Source organism: Mustela nigripes, chromosome 11, assembly GCF_022355385.1.
Source record: "Mustela nigripes isolate SB6536 chromosome 11, MUSNIG.SB6536, whole genome shotgun sequence".
Lineage (NCBI taxonomy): Eukaryota > Metazoa > Chordata > Mammalia > Carnivora > Mustelidae > Mustela > Mustela nigripes.
The window spans coordinates 3,077,747-3,094,350 of NC_081567.1; the positions used below are offsets into that span (position 1 = coordinate 3,077,747).

General features: G+C 51.8%; 1 protein-coding gene across 1 annotated transcript in view; it reads left to right on the forward strand.

Annotated features, from left to right (window-relative positions):
- Window positions 1–16,604, forward strand: part of SDK1 (sidekick cell adhesion molecule 1) — a 510,153-nt gene that overhangs the window by 373,076 nt on the left and 120,473 nt on the right. The window contains exons 19-21 of the mRNA XM_059414328.1: window positions 896–994; window positions 6,880–7,071; window positions 9,467–9,588. Of these exons, the coding sequence (XP_059270311.1) occupies window positions 896–994; window positions 6,880–7,071; window positions 9,467–9,588 (413 nt within the window). The remainder of the gene's footprint in view (window positions 1–895; window positions 995–6,879; window positions 7,072–9,466; window positions 9,589–16,604) is intronic.

Here is a 16,604-nt window from a genome sequence, read left to right on the forward strand (position 1 = left end):
GCTCCAGGTCCTCACTGACCAGGCCTGGCCTTCCTTGCATGCTACAGCTGCAAAGAGGGCGAGGGGTCCGGGCAGGAGGCTGGTCAGGGCCCCTGGCAATGAACATCCATGACCTTGGACTGCTCACTTCACACTGGGCCTCTTGGACTTTTTCTCTGGGTGCTTTTCAAAGCGGCAGACAGTTCCTCTGAAAAATGACATGGTGTTGGGGTGGTAAGACAGCTAGGAACTAAGAGTAGCAGCTACCTGTCCGGGGACAAGCCTCCAACCCAGCAACTCCTCGTTTTAATGGATGACGTGGAGCCTCTGCCCCCCACGCCATGAACAGCTAAGCTCAAAGAAATTCCTGGCAAAGGAACGCATGTTGCTGGAACTTTTGCACAGTGCCCGGCCCTGTGGGGCCCCTCAGGGGAAGGGGGTGGGGGCAGGGAGCCTGGAGCTCTGGATTGGGTCTGGGGGCATCACCCTGCTTCCAGTAGTGGGCGGCCCTGGCTGCACAGAGCAGAGACCCCATGCCAGCCAGATGCTCGCTGCAAGGCATGTCCAGGGATACTGGGTGCCAGCTGCCGCTTCTCAGAGCCCAGCCAGCCTGCTTGTTCTCATTAGACTAGATCAAGGAGAAGTAGAATGGGGTGTGTACGAACCTCCTGCTGCCTGTCTGGTTCTCAGCATGGCTGGGATGCGGCTGATGAAACAATTTATGTGTCCAGGATGCCTTCTACACCTTGAATTCCCTCCCCTCTTCTTGGTTTTTACTGGCATTTCCTTCAAGTCCGGCCTGTGGGCCCCAGCGTGGGCTCCCACTTCCCTTCCCTGGTTAGAACTTTCCACACACATTTGACCCAATGAGAAGGGGGCTCTGGTGTTAACAGGTGACTTTATTTTTGATTGCTAGAACCAGGAGCTGTGGGACATCTGAGTTTCACGGAGATCCTGGACACATCCCTCAAGGTCAGCTGGCAGGAGCCCCTGGAGAGAAACGGTGTCATCACAGGTTAGTATCCCCATCTCAGAAGAAGGAAAAAGAAGCTTGTCCCAACAAGGGAGACAGGCATCGCTGTACACAGCCCAGCTGGCTATACACAGCCCACCTGGCTGGGGCACAGGTACCAGTGGCCTCTCCAAAAAGCGACCCCATCCACCTGACTGTCGGCTCAGGGCTCAGTCAGCACACCAGGCAGCATGCTTCCGGGAGCCTACCTGCAGTGGGGCATGGCCCTAGACAGCCTACGGCCGCCGAGTCTTATCTTAACAAACCTTTCAAGTTTGGCATTTCCTGGCACATCCCCCTACACACACCGCCCCCCACAGTTCTCTTAGCGATACGGTAAAGTTCATGCCCATATCATGACCTACTGACAGAGGAGGCCGAAGCCTGGAGGGTCTGCCTCCAGCCTGCCTGAGGCACACGTGCCTCGGACACCAACAGCGTGCAGGACGCTTCGCTGAGACACTGCTGATCGGGCAGTGGCCAGTCCCTCCCCACCTGAACCAGGGCCCCATAGCAGAGCCAGGTGTCCTGGCTCTGGCGCCCCTTGTCCTCTGCCCAGCGCCCTGGGACCCGAGGTGAGGACAGCCAACTTGCCGGGTGTCCGGGAAAACTCCTCTTGGGCTGCAGGCTGTGTCTTGTGGGGCTCTGATGACTTTTTTAAACAGAAGAGCTTTAACATGAATTTAAATCTTGGCTTGAAAAAAAAAAATTCTAGGTGGCTTCAGCCTCAGGTAAGCCTCGCCTTACCTCCCAGAGCGTCCATTTCTTCATGGGACTACAGGGACAAGACACCAGGGTCACAGCCACCAGCACCCCTGTCCATTTCGTGTTTCTTGAAATGTCAAGCCAGCAGCTCATGTTCCCACAGCTCTGCCACTGGGTCTGGGACAAGAGGTCTGTGTCCCACAAGGTCTGAATCCCTCTGGGACTCTGCCCACAGCACCACCTGTCACATCCAGGGCTTTTACCTCCACTCTCTAAGCCTGGACCCTGAGGCTTCAAGGGGACCTAGCTCCTGAATGAGGCTCATTCATCCCTTGTGAGTCTGCTAGGACCCTGGGCTACGTTCCTTGTCCCTCACCCAGCCACCCACGGAAGTCTGTGGAAGCCCACACACACTAGTAGGTGCACTGAAGAGACCAGCAGTGACGTGTGTACCCCGGGCCCAGCCTCAGAGCTTAGGGCCCCCCCACACCACCCCACTCCCCACCGCCACACTATGTCATGACAGCAACAGTGGCAGCCATGGGCACTCCCACATGCCAACACCTTAGCCTCACAGGATCCTGTTCAAACAGCCACACAAAGCCCCTCCTACAAACCGCATCTGAGACCGTGGGTTGTGCTGTCCCCATGTCGCAGGGCCAGCAGAGGACCGGGCCAGCACAGGGATGCTAGTACACTGGTGGTAGGATTCGAAACGTGCTCCTAACCCCAGACCAGAGAAAGTCTCCCAACTTCCTGGGGTCACAGCCTCTCACCAAGTCTCTCAAAGCACCTAGGGCCAAAAGCAGCCCCAGACAGCTGTTTCTGAGGTCACTTGGTGCAAACAACTGATTCCTATGCTAACAACTTAACAGCTGTTTGAAATGAACTGAAAGAGAAAAACATCTGTATTTCCTTCTTCAAGCAGCTAGGATGCGTCTTCCTGATGTTGGGGTCAGGCTCTGCCCACCTTCTTGAATGTGGGGTCAGAGTGGACCCCACCACCTTAATTTCCTTCATTTCCCACATCGGTCTTCATGCTGTTTCTGTTTCTGTATCACAGAAACCACCAGAAACTCAGCTTCTCAAAGACAGGATGTGTGCCCAGATGGGTACAGAGCATACCCTGACGCTAACCTTGAGAACAGCTCAAGCTCAAGCTCTCTGTCATCCCCTTGGGATATTCCCTGGGGGAATGTCTCCCCCCCACACCCCCAGTGATGCGGGAGGTGCCCAGCATCACGGTGTCCCTGCGCTGTTTCTAGGGCTCTGGGCGGTTTCTAGGGACTGTGTTCCTCTCCTAAATGCCTCTTTTCTCTCCCATTAGTCAGGAAACCTCTTGGTGCCAACCCCTCCTGCTTCTTATCCACAGAACATGACATAAGTCACCTGTGCTCATCCAGAGCCCCCCCACAGACCCCAGAGGGCACCTCTGCTCTGAAGCTGCCCGTCCCCCAGCTTTTCAGCAGAGTACGTGTATGGGTCTGGTCTGGCCCCAGAGCTGATGCTGTGACATACCTACAGCCAGCAACAACAGAACTCCGGGGCAGGGGAGAAGCAACTACAGGAACTGGACCACAGGAGCCAGGATGTGCGTTCTGCCTCCAGCCCAGGATGGCCAGTGTGCATGTGCCCGTCACAGAGGCCCCCGCCACAGCCCAGAAGCCGGACGTAGTGGGGCATGGGCAGAGAAGGGAGCCCTTGTAGTCTGACTTTGCTTTAAGCCATCCGGAGGGAGAACAAAGCAGGCCGGGCAGTGCTAGGGAAAACAAAAGAGCAAAACACCAGAAGCGCGCAGAGGGAGGCTGCCCTTGGAAGCAGAGAGTCTCCAGCAGACCCCTCAGGGACTGGGGGTCCTGTGGCTGGAATGAGGCTCACACTCACCATCCGTCTCAGAGCCGGAGCGTCGCCGTGGGCTTCATCACAGCTGAGCCGCAGCCACCTGGTGAGGGCTCCCGGGTGGACGTCGGCACGTCCACACTGACTTCCTTCCACACGCGTGTGGGCCTTTGTGAACACAGAGCACACCTCAGTCCTGGTGTAAAGCTTCAGGGAAGCCACGGGCACATGCCACCCCCGAGCAGGGCCGGCACTTCCCGGCCGAGCGCTGGTTGCCAATATAGCAATTTATGATCCTCCGTTCTCGCCAGCTAATAGGGCTTAATGAACTCATTTCGTATTTTATTTAAACAAATCCGTGTCGTTACAAGCAGAGCCTATAGTCTACGTGGAGCTTGGCCTTCCGATGGCCACCCACTGGGGTCCTCCTCCCTCCTAGTGGCCACACGTGCCCCGTCTCACTCTGTCTGCTTGTGCTGTCTCCTTTCCCTTATGAACTGTGCCTAGGAGTTCTGTTCCCAGGAGCTCTGGGGAAAACTGCAGAGGAAGAAGCCTATGGGAGCTGAACCCAATGGCGTTCTTCCTGCCCCTCACTGCTTGTCCATCCAGCCACCTGCCCGGTGACCCCTGCCCTCGGCCGGTCCTGCGCTCTGCCCCGCACACAGGTCTGCACTCCCCACGGACGGGGCTCCGGGCAGGGCATGCCAGCAGCACCACAGTCTATCCCAGCCTCCAGACCGAGTATCTCCCCCATGAGTGGAAGAAAAGCCCGGTCTGTGGGCAAAGCCAGCCTCGGAACACCATGCACTGGGCTGCCAGAGCCTCCCTGTTGATGCAGCCGCTGTTGGAGCCACTGCGGGGCGGACGACAGGGGCCGGGCGTGGTCCTCCACATGGGACCCCTGGTTGGTCCAGACACTGGGAGAAACCTTTCCTTATCAGCCACAATGCACAGCCTCAGGCCCAAAAGAGAGGGCAGCCCCAAGCAGGGGTGGCCGGAGGGCCGAGCAAATTGCCCATCGCACTTATTGTGAATTCCAGCATCTTCCACTCTCCCTGCGTAAACTCTGATTTATGAGGGCCAGGATGCAGACAGACAGCTTGTGATTGGATGTACTGCTCTCCTGTAGAGAATTTACTTCAGATCAACAGAAAATTATTTCTGAAGCTCCTGCGGTCGTTAGTCTCGGTTAGGCAGCATTCAGAGCAGGTAGGACACCTGCCTGCCAAAGGCACCGGGCGCCGGTTGGGGCAGCCCCTCCACCTTCTCTGGCCATTCCCGAGCTGCCATGTACCACCCCTCTGCTGAGGAGCGGTGTGGGAACCCGAGCACCCCTCCACCCCCGTGCATCCCGCTCTGTCCATTGTGTGCAGCAAGCTGTCCGGGCCATGCTCTCTTGCCAGCATGGGGGGGGGGGCTTTTCTTGTGTCGTTTGGTCTCATCTGCATCCATGATGCCACCCTACCCCCAAGCCTGACGTCACAGACCCCAGCAGCGCTGCTCTCCCGAGGATGCTGGAAGCTCCGGGCTTGAAGTCCAGGTTGCCATGACGAGCCGCATGCTGTGTTTTCATAAATGTTGATCAAGAACAGCTTCTAAACAAGTTAACTACCTGGCAGACAAGCTTGGAACATAAAGCCCTCTCTTCCTGGACGTTCAGGAAAGATTCCGAGGATCAGATCGTTCAGTGATGTATCGGGAGTGACCCACCGAGGTCAGGGGGGTGGTCAGTCACACTCAAGCACATCTGCGCTTCAGAGGGAAGCCCGTGCACAGACGGAGGCTCTGTGGGGAAGCCAGGAGCTCGGGCCAACCCTAGAAACCCCTGCCAGTCTCCAGTAAGCTCGTGAACCCTTCTGCACCTTCGTGTTCTCTGTAGCAAATGGAGATGATGACATGGAGGTCCTGCTGTGAGGACCGAATGAACTAATGTAGGGGACGTGCTTGGAACGCCAGGAACATTGGGAACACTGGGCGCTTGAAGGTCCTGATACTCATTGCCCAGAAGGCTTGATTGGTGATTGTACCATTAGATCCAAAATCCCAAATTAACAAAATGAAAAGAACTGATTGGTCTGGAGCACTGAGGAGGGCAGAGGCTGGACATGGGGCGCAGGGAGTGTGAAGAGGGAGAGTCTGAGGTCTGGAGGGAGCAGGGCCGTGGGCGGTCTGGCGGAGCCCATGGCCCAGGTGGGCTGCGCGGAGCACAGGGGCCTGTGTTGGGACCAGAAGGTAATGGGAGATGCACATGCAGGGCAGGGGCCATGGCCGGTGCCCCTCTGCTGCTGTCCCGGATGTCCCATCAGCACCACCCAGCCCGCGCGCCTGGTGTCCACACACGAGTCTCCAGGCTGTGGGACTGCAGACAGGCAGCGGCTTCTAACATTTGGGTTTTTTTTTGGGGGGGGGGTGCTTTTTGTTATTTTTTTTCAAAATATTAAAGTCCTGAGATGCTCTCTAAATTCTTGTTTACCTGCAAGCACAAGTTTCTAACTATATTTATTGCTTTCATCAGAATGAGCTTTAAGATGCCTCTTGGTGCTTCGCCCTGAGTTTATTGACTGGAAAGAAGGAGGAGCAAGCGTTTTCAGCAGCACCCCCTTGCCTCTGCACCCACAAGCGCCTTCCATCACTGTCTCCCACTTGAGGAGATGCTCTGCCAGGCTTCCAACCACATAAACTCCCCTCCGTGGGGGCTGCTTCAGGATATCGCTGGGGCGTTCTTCTCTGAGCCTAAAGTCACGGTGGAATCTGGGGCTGGATAAACTGTGGTCACAAGGCCCCACTGAACTGAACAGAGACCAGGGGAGAATCAGATTTTACCAGGGGAACAGGAGGTTCAGAGAGTGGGGACACAGCAGAGCTCAGGCACTCCGGCAGAGAGGGACTTTTTAGGGAAAGCATTTTGCGTGGCAGAGAGCGTCCATCGATCATTTCAGGAGGAAAAAGTGGCCATGTTTCCACGAATTAGTGGCAAGCCAGGAGCAGGTTCCTGATTTAGAGTGGTGTGTAATGAAAATATCAGCGTGTAAAAATAGAAATATTGATGAAACGCGCCCACACTTTGACACGAGATGAAATCAGCCACCGCAGGCTGGCAGCCATCACTCATCTTCCCTCAAGCCAGCTCGTGCACTGGGGGCCGGGCTCCCGCTGTCCGCTGGTGGCAGGGGGATGGGGACCCTGTGGATGGAGGAAGGGCCTGGCTGGCAGTCTCGTGTGGGCGGGGCAGCAGGTTCCCTCCTGGCTTCAGCACACCTGCCGGGCTCTCCTGCCGGTTCAGATCCTCAGTGACAACAGCAGCGCCTGGACAGCCCAGCTAACCCTGTGTTCTCGCTCCCCAGGCTACCAGGTTTCCTGGGAGGTGTACGGTAGGAACGGCTCCCGGCTCACCCACTCCCTCAGTAACACGACGCATGAGTACAAAATCAAAGGACTGTCGTCACTCACCACCTATACCATCGATGTGGCCGCTGTCACCGCCGCAGGGACTGGCCTGGCCACCTCATCCACCATTTCTTCTGGAGTGCCCCCAGGTCAGTAAAACCCTGCGGCCATGTCTTTAAGGGCATGGTGCTCTGAGATTGCTGGTGTTCTGGGTGGGTGGTAACCCTGTGCGCGGGCCTGGGGTCCTTCGGAAGAGGGATGTCTGCTTCCTGAGGGGGCAGTGGGGTGGCGAGTGGATCGTGACCCAACGTGGGCCTTGTCCTCCAGCATCTGCAGTTGGGGTGCAGATTGGAGGGGGCGTGCCCCAGGGAGCGAGCTGGCCCCGGGATCCTGTCCTCCAGGGAGACCATAGGTCAGGGTCCACAGACAGGGAGATGCAGGCTTCCTCCTGAGTGAGCAGGAGGAGGCATGGATATTAAAACAAAGAATAGGCAGCATAAAGCTTTGTTCACTCAGCAAAACCATGGCGATTTGGTTTGCAGTAAGAGAAGGGAGTAGGAAGAGCTGGGAGAGAAGGGAAGGTCTTCCAGATGGAGGCAACAGTCCCCACGGGCCCGTTGGTCACTCTGCGGTGTGGGCGCCAGTGATCCCTGCTGTCCTGTCCTTTTGGAAATTCAGATTACCTTCCTCAATGTGCAGCACACTCATTTCAGCCTCAGAGCTCTGCACTCAACTCCTTTCTCTCAGATTTTAAGTTTGTGTTCGAAATGAAAGTGTTTTTTCTGGGAATTCACAAATACAAGGGAATGTGAGGAAGCCTTGTGGGGCTCTCGGTTCAGTTCTGCAATTAGAGCTGTGGGCCTCTTGCTCTTTAAAAGATGTCAGTTTGCCTCATGCGGGTCAGTCTTCGAACACGAGGCCCTGAAGCTCCCTCCGAAATCAGCACTCCCTCCTAGAGTGGCCTGCGCCTCCAGACCTGTGTTCAAAGCCCACTGTTCTCTTGCACAGGATGCAAAGCATGTAAAACACATACAGTAAAGCAGGAAACCCACACAGGAAAGCATGTGTCCTCCTCCCAGGGACTGTCTGGAGAGAGCCCGACAGCCCTCTGAGTTGTTGGGGGGCGCTGAGGAGGAGGTGCCATACTTCCTCCCCCCTGCACAGGGCAAGCTCAGAGGACATTTTCTAGAGGCCCTTAGCCACCTGCCCTGCCTGCCGGGGAGCAGCAGTTGCGCCCTCCCCCACAGCAGGACCCCAGGGGCTTCTAAAGCAGCTCAGTGCAGGGGCAGAGGGGTGCAGACCAGAGGATTTGCCTCTGCTGTGAGCCCCTCTGTGCCAAGTACACCCTCATGAGCTCGGGGGATAGAAGCACTGGAGAGGCTGCCACTTCCCCGAGAGGTCAGGTCGCCCGTTGCTGGGAAGGCGTCCCCCAGGACGTCCATCTCTCTGGAGGACTGTGTTCCACCATCTGTGCTGGAAGTCCACATCCGTTCGTGTCTAGAGCACCATGGAGAGAACCCAGCGAGCAGAGACATACAAAGACAAGTGTCATTTGTCCTTCGATGTCAACATTTTCCGCTTCAGATTCATTACATGAGATGCAAAAAGGCCCCTTGCGCCAGTGCCCAACAGATCACTGAAACAGTTCGATCGTCCCCGTGCGAGTCTGGGTTTCCAGCCCCTCAGGACCAGGGACTGGACCAGGAGGCGCCCCTCAGACGCTGTGCACGCAGCATGCCGCCCCTGCCCCCTGCACGGTGTCCCTCGCTCCTTCTTTCCATCCCAGAGTCTTTCCCCGGAATAGCTTGTGTTGCCTGGTAAGACAGGAGCCCGCATATCAGACTGGCGGCATCTCGCTTGTGAGTAGGGCAGGCTCTTTGGGGTTGGGGGGCAGCCTGGCCGAAGGTCTCTATTCAGTGAGTCGGTTGCAGCCCCAGGTAACCTCCCAGGATGGGAGCCCCATCAAAACCCCCCTCTCACCCACTTAGTTGCCAGAGCAACTGAGCTCAGGCAGAGTGGGGAGAGCTCTGCACTTAAACCTGAACGCGGTTGTCTTGGAAACCACACCCGGGGCCTCGGGCTCAGGACCCGCACACGCAGCAGCCCCACGCGGCACCTGCTGTCTCCCGCCCGCCCCACTGTGCGTGCCCGGCATCACAGTCCTCACCAAGGGGAGGGTGGACGTTTGCTTGTGTTCTTTTCAGAGCCTGGAAGCATCACATCCTTTCATCCTTTCTTCCTTCAATGAGTATCTGTTAATTACCTGCCCGCACGGAGATGAGTAAGTCCTGACCTTCAGGGCGGCTAATCCAGAGACCACATGAATATGTGTCCTCGTCCCACCTCCGAGGCGTGGGGCCTAGTGTGTGGCACGCAGAGCATAAGGATCGTGTGGTGGTCACGTCCCCGGGGAAGCAGTGTTTCTCACGTGGTTTTGAAAACAAATCCAGGCATTTTGAAACCATTTACTGGCTGACGTGTGTGGTGCGTTTCCCGAGCTGGGAGAACTTGCATCTCCATGTCTTTTCTCTCCTTTGTCTCTAGAGCTCCCTGGCGCCCCGTCTAATCTGGTCATTTCCAACATCAGCCCCCGCTCAGCCACGCTTCAGTTCCGACCGGGCTACGACGGGAAGACCTCCATCTCCAGGTGGATCGTCGAGGGTCAGGTATGCTCTCGAGGGAGGGACTGCAGGATTTCCAGACGGTCATTCATGGCCCTGCGTGTGGGAGTCAGGGGACTGATGCGTCTACAGAATGGCTAGTCGGCGGCACAGTGCCTCCCAGGACGGGGGCTTGGAGGACGAGAGTCAGAGACTGGAGACGATGGGCTGCTGGGGGCAGGATGTAGAAAGGTAAGAGGGACAGGTTGTTAGGCTGACGTCTGCATGGACCGAAGATGGAGTGATAAGAGGACTTTACATTTGAGCTTCGGTTCCAACTAGGTCCCCAAATTGGATAGCATAGCTGATTTATTTCTTTTGAATTCCGTGTAACAATAAGCTGCCAAATGTACAAATAAGATTTTTTTTTTTTTTGGTACAACTTGTCTATCGCGTGAGGGAACGTGTCCGCAACGTGTAGAGAGCAGGTTTGTTCCCAAGCACTATTCCAGGCAGTACACGGAAAGGAGGAATTTCCTTCTTGGGAGAAAGGAACACACATCACAGTCAAGGACCAGCAGAGGCTTGAGGACTGGTGCCAGGGTGGGCAAGGGTGGGAGGCACTGGGCTCAGGGAGCCCCAGGCACAAATCCCACAGGGTCCTGGACGCGGGGTTCCCCAGGACTGGGGGCACCACACGAGCCACAGTTCCAGTTCCCACAAGAGCAGGAGATAAAAAGCTGAGGAGACAAACTGTGGAAAGAGAAAGTGTCACAGCAGTTCTCTCCTCCAGTAAAATCTCAGGGACTTTTGTCGCTGTGCTTATATTCTGTTGTAAGACAACTCATTCTCAGAAACTGGCCGTAACTCAGGGAACGAAGTCCACATGCTTCCACAAAGCTTCCATTAAGCAACAATTTCTGAAAACAGATGCAGGAATCTGAAAGTGAGAATCAGCTGGTCGGGGCACATCCACAGAAGGGCCTGAACAACCCGTTTCCTTAGGAAATAATCAACAGCACGTCCCTACCTCACACCGAGCTGAGGACAGAGGTCCCCGGTGAATGAAAACCAAAATGAGAACAGTGAACTTGAAAACACAGAGAGGAAAATACAGGAGAAAAATCACTTTATCTCATGAAGACCAATTCTAACTCACCTGGTTAGGTAGTTTAACTTCTTTATACATAATGTAGATACACATGGACGTAATTTTATTTCTATATACACATTTATACATTATCCCCCTCAGCTTCACTGAGAAATAGTCGACATATATCTGTCACTGAGTTTAAGGTGTACAGCCTGATGGTTTGATTTGGCTTCAGTGTTTTAAAGCACATCTCAGACAGCACATCATTCCACCATGAAATTTTCAGGCTGCGTCTCTGTCTATATGTGCGCCTAACACTGCGGACAAAATTTCACAGACATGGTGTTGAGCAAGCAAAGCCAGACTCAGGTTTTCGAGGAGACACTGTTTGATTCCATTTATATAAAGTTCCAAAACAAGAAAAAGTAATGTTTGGTGTTGGGGTCCCATCTTGGAGAGGGTGACTGAAGGCCCTGGCACGCTGGGAGTGTCGCTTCTCAGTCAGGATGTGGGGGACATCTGAGTGCACACCCTGTGGTCAGTGTACTTGACTGTATGTCTGTATTTCCTTCAATAAAAACTTCACATTAAAATGCAGATACTTTCAAAATTATAATGCCCTTATCACACCTGATATGATTAATTAAATATTCCTTTGTATCAGACATGCCTGGGGGGCTCAGTCGATTAATCATCTGCCTTAGGCTCAGGGTATGATCTCAGAGTCCTTTCCAGGGGACAGAGAAAAAAAGCATCATGAGTTCATGCTGGTATTTCCAGTCAAACTTAAGATTACTCTAACTTTGAATTCATGGTTGAAATACCTTTTTTCTAAAATGGTGTTTTTAGAAATATTGACATCATTACTTATGTTCTCTCTCCTACTCTCGTACAAAGAGTTTCACAGTGATAATTTCAACGCTGTGCCTCACAATAAGACCGCCGAATGCGGTGTATTTGTCCTTGGGCTGTGTCGCGCTATGGATGTACAGACAAAATATGGAGCTCTAAGTTATTTTCTCTGTGTGGTTACATCAGCAGCTTCATACAAAACTAGGTCCGTTCATTTCAGGGTTGGGTTTCGTTTTGTTCTTTTGCTTTCATTTTTTAATGACTGCTTTCTTGAAAAATCATTTTACTTTAAAAAGTTGTTAAAATATTTGAAATTTACTTTATTTTCCAACATGTAACTCATTCGCATGAGCTCAGAGTCAAAACCATGGAAAAAGTCTATTAAGAGACCTTCATGTTCCTCTTTCCCCCTCTATCCTGTGGCCTCTGTCCCCCAAAAGTCCCATGTTAGATTTTGGTTTACCCTTCCTTGTTATGGGCAACATAAACAAATACACACACTTGTGTTCCTTGCTTCTCACTCCATTGGCCTGAAGGCGGGTCCTGAGGACCCCTGCACATCCTGCAGGCAGATCTTCCTTGTCCCTTCCTGCAGACGCAGTCCTCCCCATGCCCACGTGCCAGGGCTCCCCCTGCAGTGCACACCCCTTGTCTTCCTGCTGTGTTAAAGGACCAAACCCTATGTGGCTCAAACAGCACTCGTGCACTAACTCACACTTCTATAGGTCACTAGGCCAACACAGGTTTCCTGGGCTAAATTCAGGGTGTCGCTGGCCTTGTTCATTCATGTGTTGTCAGAATCACCCCTTATGGTTCTAGAACCCAGCTGCCCATCGCCATCCCCAGCATCCACAGCCACCCGTGACCATGTTTTCTGCACCCGCTGGGCCACCAGTGATGGGTCCAGTCCTTCTCGGGCTTCGACTCCTCCTCCTCCTATCTGTGACTACCCTCCTGCCTATCTGAGCCACTGGCAGAGACTCGGAACAGGCCAGACCCACCCAGATAATCCAGAATAATCTCCCTATTTCAAAGCACTTAACAGTAATCATATCTACAAAGTCAGGTAACGAGTACTCACAGGTCCTAGGAATTAGGGTGTGGAGTTCCCAGGTCGGGTTATTATTCTGCCTGAAAAGTTGTCTTCGGCCTTGAATCTTGAATCTTTTGGATGGATTCCTAGGAGTGGGATCACTAGATCCAACAATGAGTATGTAAATTCTCTAGACTTTAACAGATCCCTCTGCCACAGGTGGAAACATGTTGCATTCCCACCAGCAATATATTTGAATTTCTGCCATGCCAAAAAACAAAAAAAAACAGAAGTCAGATTTATCATTTCTTGCATGCTTTTAGGTTGTCAGTGGCAGAAAGGTTTCCTCACCCTCCAGTTAGGAAGGAATTCACCTGATTTCTACCACCACTGTCTTTTTTGCCATTTAGCTCCCCAACCATTTGGAATTCGACCTCATATATGAACTGAGGTATGAATCCATTTTTGTGATTTTGCAAATAGTTATGTGATTATCCCAAAGCCATTTAATAAAAAGTCCCATTTTTTCCCCTCTTCCTGATTTATAATGTTAGATTCCCATAGGTACTTGGGTTTATTTCTGAACTCTCTATTCTGTTCTATTAGTCTGGTTACTCATGCACAAATGCCACATTTTTGAATTATAGAGGCTTTAAAATGTGTTTTTCTTATCTGGTAAGGTCTTCCTGACCCTCACCACCACACACGCGCACCCCCTGCCCTTGCCGTGCTTAGGATTTGTCTGGCTACTCTTGTTGATGTCCTAGGATGGTGGGTCTTCTATTCAGAAACATGACACGTATACCCTTTCTATTTGCTTAAATCTACTTTTGTCAGCTGTTTTCTTCTTGGCAAAAGCACTGGGCTATCTATTCCTACCCTTACTTTGTTCTGAAAAAATACAGGAAAAGTCAGGGACCATCAGCATGGCTCGAAAACTTGTGGAAGGAGTGTGGGCTTTGCCTCAAGCAGAACTGTGCGCGCTTTGCCTTGCCCCCCTCCTTCCCTGCTCTGCAATCCTGGGCATATTTCTTAAGTTCTTTGTGAGCCTTAATCTCCTCATCTGTGAAATGGGGTCAGTAGTACTATTTGCAAGATCACCATGAAGCTTAATTAATGTGTATATAATTTTAATTACATTTTCTGACATTCTACTGGCATATAGGATCACAATTGATTTTTAAATTTTTTTTTTTATTTTAATGACTGGCACTAAGCTGCATCTCGGCCTTATGGGATGGGGTCGTAGCCAGAAAACTCTTGAGAATTCTCTTCTTATTTTATTAATTCTACCCTAGTTTTCTACAAAGAAGTCCTATTGTCTGTTAATCATGACCGTTTTTTCTCTTCTTTTGAAATCCTGTTTCTCTGTTTTTTTTCTTTTAATGTATTTATTCTGTAATCTTGATGGGGGGTAAATATAATTCAATACTCCCATAGTGTATTGAACAGAAACAGTAACAGAACAGTGGTTGTTTCGTTACTAACTTTCAAGAAATTCTGTTAAGGCTTTATCATCAGTTATGACATTTACAACATTTATGGTATATTTTTGTATTTATACCTAGCCTATATGAGGTTAAGACAACTCTTTTCTAATCCTGATTGCTAGGAGTTGTGGGGTTTTTGTTTGTTCTAGGATTTTTTAAAAATCATTCATGTTTATTTTTGTCAAAGTATTATTTTGTGTCTGTTGAGTCGTTCGTGGTTTTTCTTCCATCATCTGTTGGTAAGATGATGTACATTGGTACTCTAGTGTCTAGCCATTGCAGTGTTCCTGGGATAAACAGAGCTTGATCATGCTGGCTCTTTTGTTTGCTTTAGTCAGGAGCTGAAATTGTCGTTTTCATGTTTGTAAGTGAACTTGGACTTTTCTGGTTGTTGGTTTGGCTTTTAAGATCAATAGTTTATTTTCTCATTAGTTTTCATAAGCAAAGATTTGATTGTCCTCCAGGCAGGGTAAGAGGTGGGGCTGCTGACACAGAACTCGGACACAGACCAGGAGCCTCAAGGGCATCTTCCGAAGACGCTCTGGGTTTCCCAATCCTGGCTGAGCTTTAGCGAGTGGGATGGGGTGGAACATTGTCCTGTGGGTGAGAACTTCCGGGTGGCACAGTGAATTAAAGAGCCACGGTTCCTGTTGTACTGGTCCCACTGTAGGGACTCTGGGCGCTGGGTCTCTGAGCAGGGCATAGGGATCTGACGTCTCCATGTCTCCTCCCGTGGGTTTAAAGGCTCCAGTTCCACAGGGAAACATGGTCTGGGCAGGCTCCGTGCCTTTCCCCAGGGCTCATGCTCCCCCGGTACCTGTGTGAGAGTGTCCCAGGTGGTGAAGGTCCTCAGTGCGGTGCCGTCAGTGACACAGACTCCCCCGGTCAGTGCCCCAGGGTGCTGTGCTCACCGCGACTCGGCTTGCAACTAGTGGTTAAAGGTTCTAGAGGGAGTTTGAGATTTCCCTGAAGTTCATGTTTGCCTTTCACCTCGAGAGTATTTCAAAATTACAGAAAAGTCGTAAGAATACCTCAGAAAGTTCCCTTCACTCAGAGACCCCGTGCAAGTTTGGTCCATTGGCCCAATGTGTCCTCAGTGGGAAAAGGATCCAGCCCCAGGTGACACACTGCCTCTGGGGTTGTTCATCTCTCCAGTCTCCTTCAGCCTGGATTAGTTCCCCAGCCAGTCCTTGATTTTGGGGGTGATTAATGATTTTGAGGGTGATAGGCCCTTCTTTTCCTGGAAGACCCCTCAATTTGACTTGTACATTTCTTTATGAGTAGAGCCAGGCCACCCATTTTTGGTCAGAATGTCACAGAAGTGATGCTGGACTCTTCCCTCTGCATCCTGTTGGGCTGAATAAGATGTGGATAGATCCCGTCACTGGTGGAGTTAATTTTGCTCATGTGATTAAAATGGCGTCTGCCAGGTAGAGCTGCTTTCCTCTGCTTCACAGTTTGTTAAGTCTTCTGTGGGGAGGTACTTTGAGACTCTTGAAAATCTCATTCCCCTTCCCACTCACATCCACTACTTTTGCCATCCACTGAAATTTCTTGCCTGAAGTAATTAGTACAACGAGGGCGCCAAATAGCAACATTTCTGATTCAATCATTTCTTCTGTGTTTATTGTTTGGACTTTCCTGCAGGAGACAATTTTTCTCCTCCCATTTATTTATTCATTTATTTGTTGATATCAGTGTAGACACACGGATCCCTATCTTACTGAACAGATTCTCATCCACTGTATCATTATTTCCGTTGGTGCTCTGACCCTCCTGCCTTTGGCCCTCCCACCTGGCTTTTGTGTTCTCCTCACGTGCCTCCATTACTCTAAGCATACCCTCGCCTTCCGGCACAACAGAGTACTCTAGGATCCTCTTCTTCTTGCTGCTCTGTTATCCCATTTCTCCTAGGACCCTTGGGTCCTTTCAGTGGAGAGCGGTATTTAGAAACCAAGATCTGGCCACTGGATGCGCTCACTGCCCCTGGATCTCCAGGCCTCCTCCAGTGCATGGAGCTAGGAAATACACACCCTCGGGCACACACATGTCTCCACCTCGGTCTATTTCCATATCTGTCTGTATACGCTGACAATCACTAGCTGATACCAGCACCTCCAAATACACTTCAATAGCATCTATTTGTGTAAGCTGCCCCTTTCCACATTCATACTAGCCTTTATTGGCTCCCACTCACCTCGGTTATTTATTGATTTGCCAAATCCCCCTGTAAGTGGGCAGTCCTCCCACCTGAGGGGGCTGGCACCTGCTTGGACACCTTTGCATGGGCCCTGACCCCACCTTCCCCCACCAGCTGCCCTAAAAATTGTACCATGCACTTTGAAGTCGCCAAAATCTGAAGTTAATCATTAGGTCTTAATTCTGAGCCAGTCACACTTGTGATTATGTCCCTATTTCAAGTCCACTGTGTTTCTCTCTGCGCCCAGAGGCTGTGATTATTATAAGCACCTTCTCCCACAGGCAGTGCTCGCTTAGATTTCAAGGTAGGTTTGACTACAGCTTCACTCCCACTCACGTCGGTCTTGAGAGACATCCCTTGCTCCCCAGCACTCCGGCAGGCATCTGAGAAGACATCCGTCATGCCTATCCAGCA